The sequence below is a fragment of the Eptatretus burgeri genome, chromosome 3 (assembly GCF_056783735.1).
Source record: "Eptatretus burgeri isolate ZD-2024b chromosome 3, Ebu_testis_v1, whole genome shotgun sequence".
NCBI lineage: Eukaryota > Metazoa > Chordata > Myxini > Myxiniformes > Myxinidae > Eptatretus > Eptatretus burgeri.
Genome location: NC_140963.1, coordinates 143,777,082 through 143,799,914, shown reverse-complemented (window position 1 = coordinate 143,799,914; position 22,833 = coordinate 143,777,082). Strand labels below are relative to the sequence as shown.

Genomic DNA, 22,833 nt, shown 5'->3' with positions numbered 1-22,833 from the left:
GAGGGTAAGGTTACAATGCAATAAGAAAAGGAAAGATGTTTTACATCCCCCGAAAAGAGGGAAAAGAAGGATTACAAATCCCACCAACTCCAGAGGGAAAAGGAAGGATGACCAATCTTACCCCATCCAAACATTGGGTTTACAAGGGGCAAAGTATTACAAATCCCACATACTCCAAACTAATGGTGTACAGAGGAGAAAGATGACAAACCCCATCCCTCCAGACACAGGGTCGACATGGGGAAAGATTACATAGGGAAAATTAGGATTACCAATCCCACCTACTCCAAACACAGTCTACATGGGGGAAAATATGATGACTCCACCCCCAACCCCTCCAATTTTGTGTTTAATATAATATGGCCTCTCCTCCATCTCAGCACTCAGAACAGAAAAGGCTCAGATGGATTGTTAACAATGCCAAAGTTATTAACTGGAAAAACAAATCAATTTCAAGGTCCACTTGAACACCAATATTTGTACAGTAGGACAATCCCGATGGTGTACGCAGATAGTCATTTAATGTGCCCGTGTATTTCCAGGGAATGAATGCAGACGGAGCCTGTTTGATAATGCAGCAGGTTGGTTCCGATAACGAGGTGGACATCTCCAGCTTGGAAGCCTGCCCAGCATTGAAATGCAATGACATCCTGAACGACACAAATGATGTGGTTTCTATCAAGTTTGAAGCAATGGATAATAGTTGCCCTGCTTTGGACGCTCTCAACAGAAACCAGAGCACTTCTGAACACGAACTCCTCGACTCAGACACCGTCTCAAAAATACGCACGACTTCCACTACGATTTGTCAAAATTCATTTCAAGCCGAAGATCCTTTGAGTAAATTGATTTATAATGCCATGGACAGTGAAGATATGGAAATACATCAGAACAAAGGCCAAAACAAAGAAGATGTTATTCCGTGGGAAGAGAGCTTTTTTCCTGCCGGAATCTCTGCAATTCCTTACTTGGAACCCTCCAAAGGAAGTGATGAAAGTAGGATAGGCTGGACCGTGATGAAAACGGCCGATTCGAGAACTGTCAGTGATGGTGCCAACTGTGACCCGTCAATGCCACCTGATCATCTCGTTAAGGACTCTATTCCGTTTCCAATTCTAAGCCCACTTAACTCACTTTACGAGGAAGATGAAGACTCTTCTGATGCGGGAATAACGAGTATAAGCTTCAGTTCGGAATCGTCCTGCTCGCTGGATGATTATAAATCAACCAGTAAGGGGAATGCACAAACTTATATGGCAGCTAAGGCGAGCAAGACGGCAGCACGACTGACTCGTGACCAACGTCGTGCCGATGCCATGAAGATTCCTTTCCCAGTGTCTGATGTCGTGGGACTACCTGTGGACAGCTTTGTCAGACTACTGGCGAGGCACTCACTTTCCGACGTACAGTTGGCACTTGTGCGAGACATTCGTCGACGAGGAAAAAACAAACTGGCAGCTCGGAGCTGTCGCCGACGAAAGATGCAAAGTCTGGTCTCGCTCGAGGGCGAGATCGAGGCCTTACACACACAGCGGGAATGCCTGCAACATCAAAAGGAACGCTTGAGCACAACTGTGCAAATGGCACGCACGGCGCTTGCTAACCTACGGAAGCGGGTCTTTGCGAACTTACGCAACGAGCTCGGCAGCCCATACTTCCCTGAAAAAATACTCCCCAGAGCACATGACCGACAGAGTGGTGTTCTTGGTGTCACGTCAGGTTCTGGCCTAACTGAATAGGCTCCAGACCAAGTTCGAATAGTTTTAGGTCCGACCTGTCGAGCAAACTAAAACAGTTGGGATGATTGCAACACCAGGTGAGAATCGAGATGAATAACCGTTACCACTTTCACTGCCTTGCATAAAGGAGAATACAAAAGATCGTGATACTACAGTACAGAGCACAAGCAGCTGTCATTTGAATAATGGCTGCCAGCTCCCAAACGTACAAATCATGGTTGGTGAAACCACCGAGGGCCTCCGAAGGACAACCACCACAATGGGTGCTGCTCAAAATATCTGCTGGTAAGATGGCTGATGCAGTCGACCTCGAATGGACTCCAAGGTGCTCTTGGCAAGGATCTCTTGCTGTTTTCACAGGTCGTGCACGTTTTGCACACTTAAAAACAGCTCAAACCATCCAGAAATGTAGCTTTTCAAAATATAACTTTGCTTTGAATTGCACAAGATGTTTGAATATGCTTGAACTGTCCCAAGTGCGAGTGTGGATTTAAGAAACCGAAGTCCTCACTGCGTGACATCCTCACCACTAAAGGTGGGAGGGAAAAAAAATCCACGGACATATCCAGAGCACACACGTCCCGCCTTTAATGAAAATCCTCCGGTTGTAGTAACGAGGGATGGAAGTGGAAGTCATAAAGTGGGAACGCTGTGGCTTAGATATTGCATAAAACATGTTAAGTGTTGATATTAACAATGACCAAGTCAAAGTTCATGCCCATTATTCCAATTTATTGCAGAATGGAATGTCTCTTACAATCAAAATGTGAAATTTATTTTCTTTTCGACAAACAGCCATTTCAAATTACTCCAAAAAGCAACTTTATCACGTAATCCAAGAATTCAAAAACTTTTACAAATCAGCATCTGGTAGTCTGCAAACTGGCTTATTGTTATTATAGAGGAACAAAGTTATATTTGGTTACTGTATTATATTGTTGGATTTGTGTCTGGTCCGTTTGTTAATACAAGTATAAGAGTTTTCCCCATTGACAAATGCTATTTTAAATGCACGATCAAAGCTCATGAAAGAGTGAAATGATGGAGGGAAAATGCATGTGTTGAAAGTGAAGCCAGAGGCGGACACAATATGCGAGGGAAAGAATGAATGAGAGAGGTGGAGAGACAGGAAAGCAGGGAACATGATAACTGTCAAGTAGGAGGGTTGAGCAAGGTGGGGGTAACAAAGGATCACCGGTGGGGATGAAGGGTGACTTGAGATGGTGGTGCATCACCAGCTGGAGGGAGGAGTGGGATTGAATAGTCTCAAGAAAGTAGTTCCACAAAGATAAAAGGAGAAGAGTTGAGGCGAACAGTAAGCATGGATTTAAACCAGAGGGAAGTTCTTCGAAGAACACATTCATGCTGGGGAGGGTAGGAAAGTTGAGAGAGCATGTGTTCAATGGGAGGAGACCACCAGATATGAGAGAGATCAGACGGTGTGCTTCAGCCTTCCTCGTGGAAGATTCCAATAATGTTGAGAGCTTGAGAAACTTCATGGAATTGCATCATTGTGATAAGAGTGAAAAACCACACGAAGCTTCTTCAAGTCTTGAAACATGAACACAAATCATTATCAAGTTTTCAAATCAACCCAAAGATTTCTGCAGGAGAGTGGAGGAAGCGAAAGAATGACACGAACACGTGAAGATATGGAACGTACCTTTATTATTCACAAGAGAATACACATTGAACTTGCGCGTGCACGCACACACAACCCTCCTGCCACATCCACAAAGGCAGCGTTGGACTCTGCTTATGCTCCATAACAAAGTGTAACTTTTAATCATGGGACATCAATGATGAAAAAAAATAAATTTAACCTCATGCCTGTTAATATTAAATAATTATACAGAAAAGAGTACAGCGTATTGTCGAATAAAAACCATTATTATGTTTGTGACGATTTGTTATCTGGTGAGAAGTTCAACGAAGCACATCATGATTGCTATCGATGTGACAGGTCAGGGTCGTGGAATGGGTGAACAGCCAGACTGGAACCATCCATTTTAACACCCACGACTGACAGGAGAAAGTAAAACATGTATCGGGAGAGACAGCAAGGAAGAACATGATGCTGATTTTAAAAAACACAAAACACACCTGGGCATCACCTGTGTTTGAAATAGACAAGTGAGGTTTTCAACATCTTACCCAAGCACACAAATAGGCCACCACACGTGTGTGTGTGTGTGTATATTATATATACACACACACACACACACACACACACACACACACACACACACACACACACACACACACACACACACACACACACACACACACACCACACACACACAAAGGTGTTCAAAAAGTATCCAACCTTAATTTTTCGTGCGTAAACAAATGAAGCGAGGGAGGCGTGGTTTGGTGCACGTATGTAGGCGATCCTAATCCGTATGCGTGAATATTTTCCCGCCTGCAGAAGCTGTCAGTCGCCGACAAGACACATGAGGAAGTGTAAGTGAGCGCCGTTGGATTTTCGTTTTTGACAAAATGATGGATCACTGTGGTCTCATCGCCAGTGATCACTGTGTTGAAGAAGTTGGGATCGCTGTTCACAGTCTCCAGCATGTCCTGTGCGATCTCCAAACGGAGTTGCTTCTGCTCGATCGTTAGCAGCTTTGGCATGAACTTCGCTGAGATTCTCCTTAAGCCCAAATCCTCAGTCACAATGGAATGAACGGATCCAATGCTGACGCCCGCTTCGTCTGCAAGTTCTCCGATCGCGATTCGACGATCCTGCATCAGCAGGGTCCTCACTTGGTCAATGACTATCTCATTTCAGGATGTTGAGGGCCCACCAGAACATGCTTCACTTTCCACTGATGTGCGACCATCTTAGAAGCGGTTGGACCACTCTTATCTGTGTGGTGCCCATTGCTTCATTCCCGAAGGCCTGTTGAATCTTGCGGATCGTTTCCACTTAGGAATCGCCAAGCTTTACACAAAATTTGATGCAGTAGCGTTGTTCAAGTTTTTCCGTCATTTTGTCAAAAACGAAAATCCGACGGCGCTCACTTACACTTCCTCACTCATCGGCAGTCTGTCGGCGACTGACAGCTTTTACAGGCGGGAAAATATTCAAGCATACAAATTAGGATCGCCGACATACGTGCACCAAACCACGCCTCCCAAGCTTCATTTGTTTACGCACGAAAAATTAAGGTTGGATACTTTTTTAACACACCTCGTATATATACATACACTGTTGCCCATAAAGTTGGAATAAAATATTTTTTTTACCACTTTTTATGGAATAATTCTGACAGTGCGAGTTATTTATCATATCTCGGGTGTATATCACCACACTACTTGATTGATCAGTCTCTTCCGAATATATCAACATGAACTTAGTCCACAATTAACTGTTTACGAACTGTGTCCTGAGCCTGAAACGAAAAGGGGGTATTTGGACAGCAGAATTTAGGATTTTGTGACAATTTTTTCCACCTCAGTCAGTTTTACAGAAAACACATTTTTGGGTGGTTTCATGCATCGAAATGTTCAATAGTACTGTTTTAAATGTCAATCAGTCACTAATATAGAGTATGGCCACCCCTGGCATGAATTAGTGCGTCAAGACATCGCGGTATACTGTCCACAAGGTTGTTTAAGATGTCAAAAGGCAGAGTGTCCCACTCATCGGTCAGAGCCTGAGCTAACTCCTGTCGAGTTTGAGGAAGATTGTCCCTGTCATTGATGGCTCGGCCTAAGGCATGCTATGCTCGATAGGGTTCATATCAGGGGAGAAAGCAGGCCATGGTAACTGCTCCACCCCCTCTGCCTCAAGAAATTCTCACTGCAGCGGCTTTGTGCGGCCTAGCGTTGTCATCTTGCAGCCAAAAATTGTTTTTGATAAACCCTTCTTGCGTGTGGAAGGCAGTGGTTTTCCAGAATGTCCAGGTACACGACGGCGTTGACATTTTCATCCAGCACCACCAGTGACGTTTTTCCTCCATAATGAATACCAGCCCATACCATCACTGAGCCGCTACCACCTTGAGTCGATTCCTGAATAGTCATCTCAGAAGTTCTGACCACGTAATCGACAAACCCGTCTTCCATCTTTACGGTCAAGGATGTAGTGGCTCGTCTGTAAAGACATGTCGCCAGTGTCCGAGCTGTAATCTTCTGTGCTCCCTAGCCCAGCGAAGTCGAGCAACTCTGTGGTGAACGGTTAGGCATGGACATTTGGTCATTCGTCTTGCTCGGTAACAATGTTGAAGCAATCTCGGATTTACAGTTTGGCGGGAAACGTTGATTCCATAGTGTCTTCTCCACAAACGACGAAGACGGCTCACTGGCATTTTCCCATTTCTACGGCACAGATTAAGCAGTCGGCGATCATCTCGTCTGGTAGTCAATCGTGGTTGTCCTGGAGATTTTCGTGGCCTCAAATGACCCACCTCTGGATGACGTCTGAGGGTTTTACAGACCGCACTCTGCGATATCCCGACGAAATAAGCGACATCGGCTTATTTGTACCCTTCCCGTTGGAGTGCAAGCACTCTTCGGCGTATTGACAATGCCGTTGGACGAGGCATAGCCTCGGGAACCTCTGTGTCAGTTTTTGTTGTGAAAGTAACAGCCAACTCTAAAAACGTGGGCTCGTTGCACACAGACTTGGAGCAAAACATCAGACGTCTGGCCTTTTATAGCTCCCAACAGAAGGCCTTTAACGTAATTCAAAATTTTGCATGAATTAATTTCACCGAGGTAGTGGGGACTCATTATGTAATCTTAACCTGCTCTAATCTGATTATTGAGGCACTCAAATATAAATAAATATTAAGATTGGGTCTGAAAATTTTTTATTCCAACTTTATGGGTAACAGTTTATACACACACACACACACACACACACACACACACACACACACACACACACACACACACACACACACACACACACACACACACACACACACACACACACACACCTTTTTTTAAATGCACAAATACAATTCACAGATGTCACAAGGAAAATATTTGACATTGCCCAATTAGCACTGTGTTTAGAATATCCAACTGGGGGCATCATCTTCACATACATATACGATGTACACGGTGGGCTGTTACATTACCACCCACTCTCTCCGACCCCAAAATTTCCTTTTATTACGACCCGAATGTATATGGTAAACTGGTATACATGCATTGTGATGTTCGGGAAGTAAATTCCGTGCCGATGATCGAAGGTTGTGAAATTATAACGAACGGTTATAATAATAATAATAATGATGGACACCAAGCTGGCCCTTTTGCACACCTTTTACCAGTTTGTATGCACTTGGAAAAGTTTGCAATTACATGGGGGTGTTGAAAAGGTTTGATGAGCAAGATGTTCACAACAGTGCAAGACAAGTCAACGGTTATACTTTAATATAGAACGGTGTATACTTGGTTTGGGAATATGGACATGGACACGCACGCACGCACGCACACGCACACGCACACGCACACGCACACACACACACACACACCAATGTTTGGTTTGAGCTCTCTATATCCCATTGGTATACCTTATAAAGACCGCTTGTAAAGTTTATTTCACACAACAATGGGATGTTTTGTGAAATGGAAAACAATACAACAGGAACAGGAATCGAGGTGGCATGTTTATAATTGACTAGAGCCTTCTTTGACCTGTATAAACACTTGCAATAAATGCAGATTTGATTTTTTACCTTTAATGAATGTGAGGCAATATTTCCTCATCAATAAAACAAACAAGCAGAAGTGTTTAAAATAGCTTCATCAAAACACCTGCCAAAGGGAACAGAACAAAGTGATTGTGGAAGAGTCAGTGTGGATGCAATAAGTGGATTAAAACGAGTCGGTGTGTTTGTAATAACGTGGATTAAAACGAGTCAGTGTACATGTAATGCGTGGATTAAAACGAGTCAGTGTGGATGTAATACGTGGATTAAAACGAGTCAGTGTGGATGTAATACGTGGATTGAAAGAGTCAACGTGTCAGTGATGGAAACATCGTATGAAATCATAAACAAGGTGCAAGGCCGGAGGTTTATGAGTTGCACATCCGCACATGCTGTACTGTTACAGGAAAAATATCCAGCCTTTCATCACCACTCGCTAATGTCAGTCCTTCAGTCGTTTAGTTCATCTGATGAAAGAACAGCAATGAACATAGTGGGGATGCTGGAACAAGGTTATCGAACCGCTTTCAACAAGTGTTCACTTCACATTGCTTGCACCTTTTAACAAAAGAGGTTTTGGGAAACGACAATCCCATACGCCGAAGTAATTTGACTGCAGCTGAAGCACGGTGTCACTTTGTGGTTTAAAGCGTCCAATCACCATGTATCAGACGTTCATTTTGGACGACAGGTGCGTTTCCACAGATGTGGCACAAAACAAAAGGCAGGTAGGTTTGTTTTGTTCTCAAACTTAACGGGACTGAAAGTGCAAAACAATCACGAAGCCAAAAGGGAAATGAACGAGGTGAAAAAACAACATCCAGAAGTGTCTGCAACAAAGTCCTCTGGTTAATGCACGATATTACGAAAGCAGTGGAAATGGAAACAGACGTAGGAAGTAGCTCAGGTATTCCTGCAGTTAGTAAGCAAGTAGAGAAACAACGATTTATAACTGAAGGTCCAACCAATGCATCTTGCTGCATGGCAGTCAAGACTCAGGGGTCCGACCTTTCAACCAGCGAGTGATCTTAATCAGGGAATGTGCAGGCATGGTGTTCCCGGTGTTAAGTATGCTCCCGAGGGGGCGGGGCATCACATGACTCCATCAGGTAGATGGTGAGAGGTAAAACTGTTTTCATCAGTGGTGCCAAAAGTATCGAAGCTGTCTCGTACAGAAATAACAATAAATACTTGGGGGGCGGCGGGGGGGTTTTGCCAGGGTGATTGAGGCAAGTATTCTGACGCAGTTTTCCCCAAACTTGGCACCGAATTTCAAGCTGCCCTCATGACAAAGACCGCACGCACACACGCAAAATTCAACTGAAATAAAATAAAGTTAAGTTTGCAGGAATAAAATAAAATAAAATAAAATAAATCAGAGGTTTACCGCCGTTGATACCGAGTCTTTTACACCACCCTTCCAAGCGCATTGATCGCATGAGTTTCTCATGCCTGTTTGTGTCCTTTATAACATACTTTAAAACTACATTTCCTGTTTGGAATTATTAAAAAAATAATTCTTGACTGCCAGTAAGGCAGAGTAAAAAAAATCTTCCCTCACTCCTCTCTGCGCATGTGTGGTCAAGACAAATTCAGAGCCCAAGTACTGTTGAACTACAGGTTCGTTTTCCGATTTGCGTTCAAAATACGACATTCAATTTGAATTTGGTTGTTCCTCGATAATAAACTGACGTTTGGAGACAGAAGTGACTCAATTGCTTCACCCTGCCTCTCTCTCGGCGTGCGCAGCGTCATAATACCTGGAAAATCCACAGGAAAAATGTTGAAATCTCATTTATTTCCTGCAACAACATGGTTGGACTGAAGTTTTTGAGAAGATTTACGATTCTTCATTGCTCGATATATCATGTTTTTGTTCAACATTGGTCGAGAGCCAAATGGAGTTTAAACATCTCATGACGCGTCTAAAAACTACCAATGCGTGACCCACGCGGGAATGGCACCAAGCACATCCTAAAAAAAGAAAACAACAACATCCACAATACACGATCAATGGAACGGCACTCGGTGGAGCGCATTCCTCCGCCCAGCTGAACAGCTTAAGTTTCGTATTCCACCGACAGAACGGATCTGGATCCGAACGTGAACCAAACTTGAATCTCTGCTCGTTGTCACCTACCCAACCTATCCACCAAGTTATGGTATTCTAAGTGTTACCATAACACATCAACTAACAAAGGTTCACAAAGCAATTGATAAACCTTCTGGGAATCAAACCATTTCACCCGAATAACGGCAGTTAATTATGGCTGCCTCATGGCAAATTTAATTGGATATTTCTTTGTTACTTGCAAAATCGAAGATTTTTCAACTATATTGCTCAGTCGGTTTTGTTATTCTGTCTGTCTATCACCTGCACGTCACAATTTAAAGCCGATCTTCATGAAACTTTGCAAAGTTGTTGAGGTCGTCTCAACTGAGAAACCCATTGACTGAGGTCAAAGGTCATCTTGAGGTCAAATTTATAAGTGAATTTTCATCTTATGAACCTGAAAATTAAACAATTGCATCGTACGTCACTGAATTGGGAAACCAACTACTATTGAGGTCAAAAGGTCAAACTTCTAAAACCATCAATTTCAATCTGAAAAATAATCAATTTCCATCCGAGTGACCTGAGCTTTGATGAAGATTGTCAATTTCAATCTTAACGAAATGGACAATTTGATGTATCAATGGAAACCTTTGGAGAGGGGGTGGACTTTGCAAGTCTCGTGCTCTGCACGTCGTCATCTTGTTTCTTTATTTATTGGGAGAAAACTACGCTTCAGAACTGGCAAAAAAAAAAAAAAAATCAAACCAAACAAAACTCTCAAACATCTTCAGTAATATCTGCTTATGTCAGGGCTCAAATGTCTCATCTTTGTAGTCCAAGAACCCAGAAGGTTTATTCAAGTGAAAAGCGTCAGAACGTTTGACCTCATGGGCTGATGGGGTCATCCACCGAAATCACAAAAATGCATTGCTGCCGGGTCTGACCCGTGGCTTTCCCTCCGAAATCACTCAATTAGTGATGCCATTACCGAATAACCTAATTTCCTCAATATCTCGCAAACTATGCATGATAATATCACGAATAAGGTGTCCATACCCATGTTTTCATGGTCAATCATTCCCCTGATGCTATGCATATTGCTATAAAATGTATAGTTTACCACTAAATTAGCGACGCCATTACCGAAACCTCACTATCTAAAAAACTGTGCGTGATATCACAAATAAGGTGGCTATACCGATATTCTTATGGTCAATCATTACCCTGACACCTGTGTTATTACTGGGAAATGTGTAGTTTACCATGTAAATGTGTAGTCCACCCGCTCATTAAGCGACACCATTACCGAACAACGATATATGGAAAACTTGCAAATGTGCAGTTCACATAATTAACTTGATGTTCCCTTGGCATTACAAGTCTTCTCTATCACTTTCATCACTCTCATCACTGTCCTCACTCCAAGCATTATCTGACTCTTCCTCATCTACTGAATTATCTTCCACGCCATCCCCAACATCCTCATGTGGGCCTGTGAGGGACTCTGGAACTGAACTTCCTGGATACCAGTCTGGTTCAAAGCAGTTTTGAGACAACTTCCATCCATAGTCTGTCGGACTCGCCCCACCAGTTGGATCTGTCTGATCAGCTCTTTTCCAGATTCTTGCCACATAGTGCGCCCTTTTCATACGATTACCAAGTAAAGTGTCTTTGTGCAAGGGGGAAGAGAGGCACAGTTTATCTTCTTTATTCTGGCAAGGGGCTCCTTTTAGTCACCACCACCCGTTCGCATGAACGCCTTGTATCTGACTTCATTAATGTCAGAGGTTTTGAAGCCACACAGCACGCACACAAAGGATGTAACAGCTTGGACGTCTACCTCCTCAGCTGTTCGAAAACTTGTCACTTTGAATTACATTTCGCCGTCTCGCAACATTTTTGGCTGTTTCCCAGTTGCTGGAATTGAAACACTTCAGGGCACGTTTCTTTTCTCCTCTTTCTTTGCAAATTATACAAATGGCGGCGTCATTTGCCATGATCTGTAAATAACAAAAATGGACAGAGACCAATGCACAATGCACCAATGCAATTTGCCACATTGTAACAAAAGAAAGAGATGGTACGACTCCAGTAGGCAACTTTCAGGGTGAACTCAACATTTTCAAGCACTGGAGTTGGCATTGTAATACTTCACCATAAAAACATGGGTAGAGACATCTTATTTGTGATATCATACAGTGTTTTTCAGATATTAATGAAAATAAGTTTTTCCGCAATGGCGTTGCTAACTGAGTGGGTGAACTAAACATTTCCACGGTAAACTATACATTTTCTAGCAATAATGCGGGTGTCAGTGTAATGATTCACCATGAAAACATAGGTGTAGACACCTTATTCGTTATATTATCATGCATATTTTCCAGATATTGAGCAAAATAGGTTTATCGGTAATGGCGTCACTAATTGAGTGATTTCGGGGAAAGCCACGGGTCAGACCCGGCAGCAATGCATTTTTGTGATGTCGGTGGATGACCCCATCAGCCCATGAGGTCAAACGTTCTGGTGCTTTTCACTTGAGTAAACCTTCTGGGCTCCTGGACTACTGTGTGTATTCCAAAACGATTTGAAGGCACTTATCTGTTCCTTGAGATTCCATTTCAGAAAAAAAAAAAACGAGAGGGGGAGCACTTGGAAGAGTGCAAAACCTCCGCCGCCAATACTGCTAGGTCACTCAAGTGAACCTGATATCCTTTTCATTCAATTTGATGTCAACAGTGCTCACAGAGTTATAGTTTGCAACTTTGCCTTTTACATACTCAATTCATTCGTCATAACTAGATTCATAACAATAACTAGATTCCTTGAGACAGAAATTGATTTTACGAGGGTATATCCACCTGAAGTTCCAAAATCAGCTGCAATTTGTAATTTTGGCATGTTTTTTTGTTGGAAATAATTTATAACATATAGAAATGCAAAAAAAAATAATAAAAATAAATAAAAATCTAAATTTTGTTGAAAAAAGTTACAAAAATTTTTTTTCTCTAACAATTTTTTTTGGGGGGGAGGGGTGGAAATCACTTAAAATATGTAGAAAAGCAAAAAAAAAAAAAAAACCAAATATTTTTTTCAAAATGGCCGCCAAAGCAGCCATATTGGATTTTGGACCGAGTCCAAAATCTAATGGCATGATCCTTGGACCATACCTAATCCCCCCACCAAGTTTCGTCGAAATACGTCGAGGAGTTTTTCCGTAATAATGTTCACAAACAAACAAACAGAAAGGGGTGAAAACATTAACCTCTGATCTTCGATGGCGGAGGTTAACAAACAAACAAACAAACAGAAAGGGGTGAAAACAGTAACCTCCGATCTTCGATGGTGGAGGTTAATTACTTTTATTCAAATTCTGAAACAAAATGTCCAAAACGAGAGATTGAAATCCACTGAAAACGTTTTTCAAAATAAAAGTCTCAGTTTCAGGTCAAACTCGGGCCCCGTTTTGTAAAAGCTGAAACACGACCCCAAAAACTCCGATAAAACTGACAAACTGCCCATCCTTCAGGAACTTACCCGTGCATGAACTTACCAACGGATCCTCGGATCCTCGACGGTTTCGTGACACCTGCAAAGTGAAAAGAAAAAAAAAGAGATTAGCAATACGACCGGACGTTGCATTTCCATAAATCAGTCCGACCTCAGAGCCTGGCTCACCTTTCCTGCAAAAGTAGCTCTCCTGATCTCAGCTCTTTGCGCGCGGACCCCTGTTCCTGCACACCCTCACTGCCACGGCCTGTCCCTGACTGCGGCCTTTGTCCTGTCCTTCCTTCCAATGCAATGTGCCAACGCACTCCGCTGCCTTGCCTCACTGCTGTGGAGCCACAGGCTGGTGGAAGATCCTTCCTTGGATTCACACCTTGCTGGATCCGCACGATTGCGCTGGCTTTCTTCAAACAGGCCATATGGTCCTTTCTCGGTACCTGCAGCCTCTCCTCGGCGTTAGCAGGCCGACTCTCCCTCTCTTCACTTCTCCACACAAGCACACACATACACACTCACCAACCCACCTGGGCTTTCGATTCAGCCTCAAAGAACGAAAAAAAAAGTATTTTGTCATCCTGATCCTTCTTTTATTGTTAAATAAAAATAACCAAAACAATTGAGACACAGGATTTTGGAATACAAGGCATGGTATTTTAAACAATGAAGAAGCATTCATTCCCTGACAACTACAACTACCACTGCAACGACAACAACCAGTCGTAGTATAACAATCTAGAAAAATGCATTACCAAATACGTAACAAAAACAGTAAAAGCACTGCCTCGGCGATATCCTTTAAAACGACGAGTGAAAAGCAACGGGGTACACAATGCAGAGCGACTCGGCGAGACTGTAGAACAACAAGTGTCTGACTACCCTAAGCAGCTTCTCTGCCTCCTGCCTCAGCTTGATCAGGTGACAGCAGCCTTGCCTGGAAAAACCTCAGCCCAGTCTCTCCTAACCTTTGATGCCTGCAGAACATGGAGGGGGCAGAACATTTGTTATGCTTTCCACACATGGGATACCATTTTCATCCTGACATACTTCATGGGGTTCAAGATCCCTTCCCTCCTTGTGTTTTCCATCCTTTCACTCCTCAGATCCTCGTTAGGTCCTCTCACCCAAGGGGAGGGCACCGTAAACATCTACAACGAACGACCTTGATCGCTCATCGTTTTCCTAAGGGATGCTGCCAACAGCTAGAGCAATTGCAAATGTGGAGTTAAAGTAATGTGTCTGAAATAAAACTGAGCTCAAAAAGCTGGCTTCCTCTCAGGTTTTTCTACCATCATGGAAGTTTACCTCTCTTACCCCCTCCTTCCATCCACAATGAAATCATAAACCAACCCGTTTCCCCCCCCCCCATCAAAATCGATGCTTACCTGGCAGTAAAAAGAAAAAAAACTCCAGCACTAAACTAATATTTGCCACGGCCCCTGTAGCTTCCGTAGCCATCTCCACTCTGGCCATATCCACCTGTCAGGTAGGAAGATGAATGGATGGAAAAAAAAAAAAAACAAACAAAAAAAAACAAAAAAAAAACCATCAGCTGGAATAAGAAATACCACTCACTGTCCACTTTGGCTTTGTTCATTTCTTACTGGTCTTCCTTTACTGGTTATTACCAGTCTGTGCATCTACCCATGCCCAACCTACAGGCCTCACAACCGACCCCGACTGACCCCTGGCGAACACCGCCACCGACCGGCCCCACATCTACCAGCAATAAGAAAATGGAGAACTAGTGTGCAGATAGTAAAAACAAATCCCAGGGCATAATGCTGTTCAGACCATCAGCAATGTGCATCTTGCTCCAAGATAAAGATGGGGGGATTAAAATGGGACCCTCCTCCAGTCCTGTGTGGCTTAGGATAATGCAGTATTGAAGTACAAAAGCGATTTTCAAGCACTCCCCCAAAGCCATGAAAAAAACAATCATAAAATCATTTTCGGTTCGAGACAAACGTGGTGATATTCAAAGCAGCAGTTCTGATAATAAATAGCTTTCAATCAAATCTTTAAATGAAGAAAAAAAAAAAACAAACAAAAAAACACATGGCAATCTATGGAGGCACGAAGCGCCCCTCTCGTTATACGACACGGTTTCTGTGTTTGCAACTTTAAAGGACTGAAAATTCATTTCTCAGCTTTGACCACACAAAATCAGCTGCAAATATCAGAAATGAATCCCTTGAATGTCGAGGTCACATGTTCAAATTTCAACAACGTCCATTTATACGGTGTTGACGTTTTAACAAAAACCCTCAAAATTTACAGAAAAAAAAATAAAAGTATATACACGTGACCCTCCAGCACAAAACCAGTCCGAAGTCGCAAAAATTCAATATTGAGTTATTGGGTTTATTTGAAAGCCCATAAATAAGTATCACAACGGTGTATTTTACATGGTGGTCCGTCACAAGTTGACCGAGATATCTTACGACGAAGTTTTATAACACACGTTATTGGGAAAATCGAAATAACTGGATATTTGCTTCTGCAGTTTGAGAAACTATTGCTAGTATACGTCGCTAAGGACTTTGTTTCTCGAAACTCTCGTCTGCGTTCGGTGAGGACACGAAGAGCAAGGATACGGTCAATCGTTGCCCTCTTTGGTGTAAAGCCTGACTGCTCTGGACGCTGGTGTTCAAGCAGATGGTAGCGAACCCGATCCAGAATTATCCGAGCAAAGACCTTGCCAAACACAGAGAGCAGCGTCACCCCTCGGTAGTTGTTGCAGTTTTGGCGATCACCCTTCCCTTTCCAGAGAGGGACAACAAGGCCCCTCTTCCAGTCAGTTGGGATGATGCCTGTGTTCCAGGCAGAGCACAGAATTACACACAACGACACGAGTGCAGCATTCCCACCATCCTTGAGAAATTCAGCATGGATACCACAGATCCCTGGAGCTTTACCCCATTTCAACCGGTTCACCGCAGCCTGTTTCCACAAACGAAGGTGGACCAAAGTTGATTGGAGGGTCAGCAACAGTTATTGTAATACCCCTGACGTCCAACTCAACAGCTGGTGGATCAGCCTGGTACAACCGCTCAAAGTAACCGGCCCAGCGGGCCTTCACTTCGGACTCCTCTGTCAAGAACCTACCACCCTCTGCTCCAACTGCAGTACACAGAGAGATGGGCTTGGACAAACGCATTGCGCACATTCCCCTACAAGGACGAGAATCACTTGACCACAGGTGATGCTCTGTCCCCTCACAGATTCCTTGCACATAGGCCTCCTTGTCCACCCTTGGTGCACGTACAGTTTTACGCCTCAGCTCCCTGAACAGCTCAGCTCTGCCACTCCACAACTCTTCAGGATCTCCCAAAGCACCCAGACCCCCCCCCCCGCCCAAATCTCCACTCAGCTTGTTCGCAAACTCCTCAGCTACCCTCTCATCCTTGAGGATGCCAACATCCAGCCTCAGCTGGGATGGTACCATTCTCCTGGATTTAAGGTGCAACTTCAGAGTTGCGACAACAAGCCAGAGGTCAGTATTGAGGAACTGAGCACTCCGGTAGACCCTGCAGTTGTGGATCATCCTCCAGCGACCATCAACGAGCACATGATCAATCTCCTTTGCCACACTGTCAGCGTTGGAATACCAAGTCCAGCGATAAGCTCGTGGGTGCTGAAACCATGAACCAGCCACCATAAGTCCATGACGTCTTGCAAAGTCAAGGAACTTAGTGCTATTCTGGTTCACAGTTTCTGACCCATGGGGACCAACACATGTCTCATAACCATCCCTATCAGTTCCAGTCGATGCATTGAAATCCCCCAAGACTAGAAGAGTATCTCACCTGGGGCACTGATCAACCACAGACTCGAGCGTGGAACAAAATGCATCCTTCACGGTGAGATCACTCACCTCAGTCGGAGCATATACAGGGAAATGACACCTAAGGAGTGACGAATCCTTTGCCTCATAATATGCGCGTTGACCGGTGTTCTCAATTATCATTTGAGTCAGCTTATTGGACACAGTCACAGCAACTCCTTGGCCATAGTAACCATCAGAGCGACCAGACCAATAGTAGGTGTAACCACCCGCCATGATCTCTCTGCAATCCGGTCTCCGAACCTCAGAGAGCTGCAATACCGATGTCCAAACGCTTCAGCTCAGATGACAACAGAGACGGTGATCATCCTCTCTTTGGGATAGAACATTCCAGGCACCCACCAAAAGGGACAACCTCAGGTTAACCCAAGGAGACCACCGTCTGGTGGACGACACCTCAGCACCACTCCAACACACTCTCCCGCATGCTGACCCGGGAATGTTACCCCATTGTTTCCCTCCTGTATTCAAAGATTGGGGGTCCCGAAAGCTTTGCCCTAATCACGCGATTCGGTGAGCTGCCCAAGGGGAAACTGCACAGGAGTGGGTTTTCAGATTTTTTTTTATGCTTCAGGAATGTTTTGCGGAATGAAAGGTTTTACGGTGGCCGGAGTGCAAATCCTGCCACCAACCTTCTAATAAGAAGTAACCCAACTGCAGGAGGATGTCAGCAGACACAGTTGGGCACTTAGACTGCCACTTGGCAACACAGAACGAAGTGGAACAACACTTGGACGAGCGCTTACCTCTGCCAGGCTGAACAGTTTTAGTTTTGTCGTGACCTCAAACATAATTAGGTGGTTTAATTTGCTGACCTGATATGCAAAATCTTCTTCAAATTTCAAGTCAATAGGATGGAAATTAATAACTTAATAAATGTGGCCCGTGATGACCTTTTGGCCTATATTCACCTCAAAAATAATAAGGTGGTTGAATTCAATGACCTGATATGAAAATGAACTTCAAATTTCAAGTCAATCGGATTAAAACTGAGGATTTTAGAGATTAAAAAAAAAGTGGTTGACCTCTGGCCGATGATGACCTTTTGACGTCAAAAACAAATACGATTTTGTCAGACCACCAACTCCACCCATTTGGTGAAGTTTCGTGAAAATGGGTTTAAAATTGTCACCTGGAGGCGATTAAAGGTGAGCGGACAGACAAACAAACAGCAGCAGCGATTGAGCCAAACAGAATCGGAGTTTTAAGTAAATGTCGATGGTGGAATTGTAAAACATTGTTAACTGGAACGGCATTTGCTGAACGTTTTGTGTCCCACCCATGGGCCAGATCTGCATCCGGACCCAAACCAAAATCAATCAAATTGGCTTGCTCTTGGCACCTACAAAACCTGTCCACCAAGTTTTGTCACAACTCGTCCACAACTTTTGGAGATATCGTGAGATCTCATACCTCAAAGGTGCAGGATCGCTGATAAAATGTAAAAATTCTCAGATCCGGACCGAAATTGAATCGATTCGTCCACGCCACACACCCTACCTGTCCACAAAGTTTCACACCAATCCGTCCACAATGTCTTGACATATCCTTCTCAAGGATAGTCAGACAACCAGACAGGGGTGAAAACATAACCGCCGTCCACTTTAGGTGACGGAGGTAATTATACGAATGAGTTTGGTTCGGGTTTATATGTTGAGAGAGAGAGAGAGAATAAAGCGGTGAAAGAGAGAAGATAGGAAATGAAAAAGACAGACAGTCCATTTATTGATTAAAGAGTTGAAGTAATCAATGAGCTTTGACTTTTAAACGAGTAATCAGAAAGTGTGAAATAGTTAAACAATGGGACTACAAAGCACCTGAAAAGTTAAGAAATACTGGCATAGCCGTTACCAAGTTATCACGAGGTGATTCAAAGGTTTGTGAAAGGAAAATAAGAGCGAACATAGCAGAGAAGGAAAAACAACACAATCCAAACTAACCACCCCCACCACCCCCCTCACCGCCATAGGGGCCACCATTCCTGCTGCCACCACTGCTGCTGCTTTTCATTGGACCAAAATTAGAATTCTGTTGGCTTCCGTAGTTACCAAATTCACCACCTCCAAAACTTCCTGCAAAGGAACATCACATGTTCAGTGCAGAAACAAGTGGTCGCGATGATGAAAAATAAATCACTGTTGGGTTGTGGTCGCTACTTACCACCACCAGCACCACCACCAAAGCTGCCACTGCCGCCACCACCACCACTTCCTCCACTACTAAAGTTGTCAAACCCCCCCTTGAAGCCACCACCACCACCACTAGAACTAAATCCAGAACCACCATATCCTCCACCACTCCCTCCAAAACCACCTCCGTCACGGCTACTGTAGTCTCTGTTTCCCACAAAATCACGACTCCCTCCATCTCGGCCCCCAAAGCCACGGCTCCCACCACTTCCAAAGTCACGGCCATCGCGACTACCATAATCTCTGCCCCCTCCATAATCACGACCCCCTACATCTCGGCTTCCAAAGTCTCGACTGTCCCGACTGCTGTTGTCTCTGCCTCCCCCAAAGTCACGGCCTCCACCACAATCACGTCCACCGCTACCCCCAAAGTCACGGCCACCGTCACGACTAAAATCACGGCCACCGTCACGCCCACCGTCACGACCACCGAAATCACGCCCACCACCACCACCAAAGTCCCGTCTCCCACCAAAGTCGCAGCCCCCACCAAAGTCACGGCCCCCACCAAAGTCACGGCCCCCACCAAAGTCACGGCCCCCCACCAAAGTCACGGCCCCCACCAAAGTCTCGGCCCCCACCAAAGTCTCGGCCTCCACCAAAGTCGCGGCCCCCACCAAAGTCGCGGCCCCCACCCCCGCCAAAGTCACGCCCCCAAAATTCTCGACTACCAAAGTCTCGCCCACCACCTTCACGCCTTCCAAAACTTCCTCTATCATTAAATCCTCCTCTTCCACCAAAATTGTCACCTGAAAAAGAAAGTTGAAGGCATTTGTAAATACATCACATTAGCAATCCAAAGAAGATCATAACACGACTGGTCCTGGCAAACAAATTAACGTTTCAATGCAATTAAATAAAGCTCTAAATGAAAAATGATTTTCAATCAATTTCATCAAATAAAGGGAGATGTCTCGACACCTGCTGGGACCGCAATGTTGCAAAGAAAGTTTGGCAGGGGACCAGCCCCCAAAAAACTGAAGGAGAAGTTCAGGGACAGACAGACAGACAGACAGACACGATTTATTATCTCAAAGAAGACGATGACATTTGTATAAAGTTTGGTCAAAATCCAATCACTGGTCCACAAGTTAGTGGGGCAACAGAATCTTCACCGAACAAGACCTTTAACCTCTTGACTGCAAAATCTAATCAGTTCATCTTTGCATCATGATACACACCTGGACCAAGTTTAACTTGGATCGATTCAGCCATTCCTAAGTTATCACGGTGACGAAAATATAACACGGACAGGCAGACAGACAGACAGCCAACTTGAAAACATGACTGGTGACTTCGGCAGAGGAATAAAAACACACCATTTTCCAATTTGACGCAAAACATATATGGTGGGCAGGAGAGCTGGGGGACCAGCGGCCTGGGCGTGGCAGGGTGGGACCAGCGGCTTGGGCGTGGCAGGGTGAATGGGTTGGACATAGTGGTCTGGGCGTAAAGAGTGGGACCAGCGGCCTGGGCGTGGCAGGGTGAATGGGTTGGACATAGTGGTCTGGGCGTAAAGAGTGGGACCAGCGGCCTGGGTGTGGCAGGGTGAATGGAGTTGGACATAGTGGTCTGGGCATGAAAGAGTGGGACCAGCGGCCTGGGTGTGGCAGGGTGGGTGGAGTTGGACATAGTGGGACCAGCGGCCTGGGTGTGGCAGGGTGGGTGAAGTGGGACCAGCGGCCTGGGAGTGGCAGGGTGGGTGAAGTGGGACATAGTGGTCTGGGCATGAAAGAGTGGGACCAGCGGCCTGGGTGTGGCAGGGTGGGTGGAGTTGGACATAGTGGTCTGGGCATGAAAGAGTGGGACCAGCGGCCTGGGTGTGGCAGGGTGGGTGGAGTTGGACATAGTGGGACCAGCGGCCTGGGTGTGGCAGGGTGAGTGGAGTTGGACATAGTGGTCTGGGCATGAAAGAGTGGGACCAGCGGCCTGGGAGTGGCAGGGTGGGTGGAGTTGGACATAGTGGTCTGGGCATGAAAGAGTGGGACCAGCGGCCTGGGTGTGGCAGGGTGGGTGTGGTCAACCGTATCAATACCCCCAAATTACTGAATAAAACGTTTTTCCTTTGAAAGCTCTTCACGACATCAAAAAAAAAAATTAAAAAAAATAAAAAAACATGCTTTCAAAATGTCACACAATGCTTATTACTCCAACAGGAACAACCCATTATTTGTTCTTCATCCTAATCATAATCTCTTCCTTTATTTATTAATCTTTTTAACACAAAGCTTATTTCCCAAAACCTCTTCACTCTGAAACACTCGTTATGTGCAGCCTTCTCTTTCACTTACAGAAATATTTTCCTCAATGCCTTCAACCAGACATTCTCATCACCGCCCTGAGGCATCCATTTTCCTGAGGCGCCCATTTTGCAGAGGTTGTGTGCACATGACAAAAATTTCCCCTTTCTGTCCATTCATCGTGTCAAACCCCTCCATGTCTGTACCCTCCTCCCTCCCCGCACCTACTACTCCCTCTCCTGGCTTCGCCCACCCTCCCCACACCCTCTCCTTGCACCTTTCCACATCCCTACATTCTATCAGAAGCTCCTCCCCAAATTTCCCAAACATCAAAGGCCTCCGCACCATCTGACATCTCTCAATCCAAGCCGCTGCCGACAAACTGGACATCACCCGTTTAACGTTATCCTCCCTCCCTCACGACATCTCCGACTCCGTAGTCTCTCTCCCTCTCACCAGTTATTGTCTTCTCCGATGTGATAAGCCAGAGCAACACCACAGCGGCGGAGTTGCACTTTACATCAATAACTCAATTCCTCACTGCCCTTGTGCTGATCCTACACCTCCCAACCCCCGGGAGTACCTTTGGCTGCGACTTCCCGCCACTCCCACCTCTTGTTTGTATGTGTGTTGTACTGTCCTCCAAACAGTGACGGCTACATTTACATCCATCTCTCAGACAACATGGACCAACTGTGAACAACCAACACATTCGCACAGCATATCCGTGGACAAAATGACACAACAGATGATACGACAGAGGAAAGGCACCCCTTAAGTGGCTAATGATGTCACCTCCACGATGACATTAACGTATGAACGGAATTACTCGCTCCACTGACGTAACAATCTCCGAAAAAGGAAATACAAAAATAAACAATAAATCCTCCATTCAGGGTCATAACCTCCCCCCCCTTCCCACCCCCATCCCCCCCTCTGTCTTTATGAGGAAATACAACTCACCACCACGCATGCTGTAATTCTGCATCTCCTGCTTGGGAAGACGCTTTGCGAATCTCACAGTTATGTCCATTTATGTTGTGAAACTTCTCAACTATTCAGAAATACAGGAGCAAAAAGAAAGACAAACGTCATCATCACTCTAGAACGAGGAAGGGGAAAGAGAACAACAAATTAATGTCATCACAGGTGTGGAAGCTGCACGGTCATTCAGTCTCACCGACTATCTTATCAACGGGGTCATAGTCGTCAAACGTGACAAAGGCGAAGCCTCTTTTCTGGCCAGTCTCCCTCTGAGTCATGACCTCCACCGACTCGATGGAACCATACTTCTGGAAGTACTCATGCAAATGATTTTTCCTCCGTGTCATCCTTGATGCCACCAACAAAGATCTTCTTCACAGAGAGATGAGCGCCAGGCCGCATGGAATCCTTGATACGAGGGAGTGAAACGGTACAAACAGGTAAATGTCCATACATGAGAAAATATCAAACGGAAAATGCTTAGCGGTTCTTTCATGGAATAGTTTGGGATCAAACCGTGCGCCTGCTTCATGTCTGTTCCACGGTCATCCCAAATAAACCCGACACAGAAATGAGGACAAACACTCACAAAGGTCCAACCTGAATGGTAT

At 44.8% G+C, this 22,833-nt stretch overlaps 1 protein-coding gene and 1 pseudogene across 3 annotated transcripts in view; one reads left to right on the top strand and one right to left on the bottom strand.

The window, feature by feature from the left end:
• The window catches only part of NFE2 (nuclear factor, erythroid 2), a 26,807-nt gene extending 20,118 nt beyond the window's left edge, over positions 1 to 6,689 (top strand). For both annotated transcript variants that reach the window (XM_085876016.1, XM_085876015.1), the window contains one exon: positions 543 to 6,689. In XM_085876016.1, coding sequence (XP_085732142.1) covers positions 543 to 1,739 — 1,197 coding nt within the window. In that variant the 3' untranslated portion in view covers positions 1,740 to 6,689. The remainder of the gene's footprint in view (positions 1 to 542) is intronic.
• LOC147031198 (uncharacterized) overlaps positions 6,581 to 22,833 on the bottom strand; it is a 26,935-nt pseudogene continuing 10,682 nt past the window's right edge. Inside the window, exons 5-11 of the transcript XR_015056726.1 lie at positions 22,419 to 22,630; positions 22,202 to 22,292; positions 19,579 to 19,747; positions 18,970 to 19,541; positions 18,771 to 18,881; positions 14,348 to 14,441; positions 6,581 to 13,047 (exon numbers count right to left, since the gene is read on the bottom strand). The product of XR_015056726.1 is annotated as an uncharacterized LOC147031198 (transcript). The remainder of the gene's footprint in view (positions 13,048 to 14,347; positions 14,442 to 18,770; positions 18,882 to 18,969; positions 19,542 to 19,578; positions 19,748 to 22,201; positions 22,293 to 22,418; positions 22,631 to 22,833) is intronic.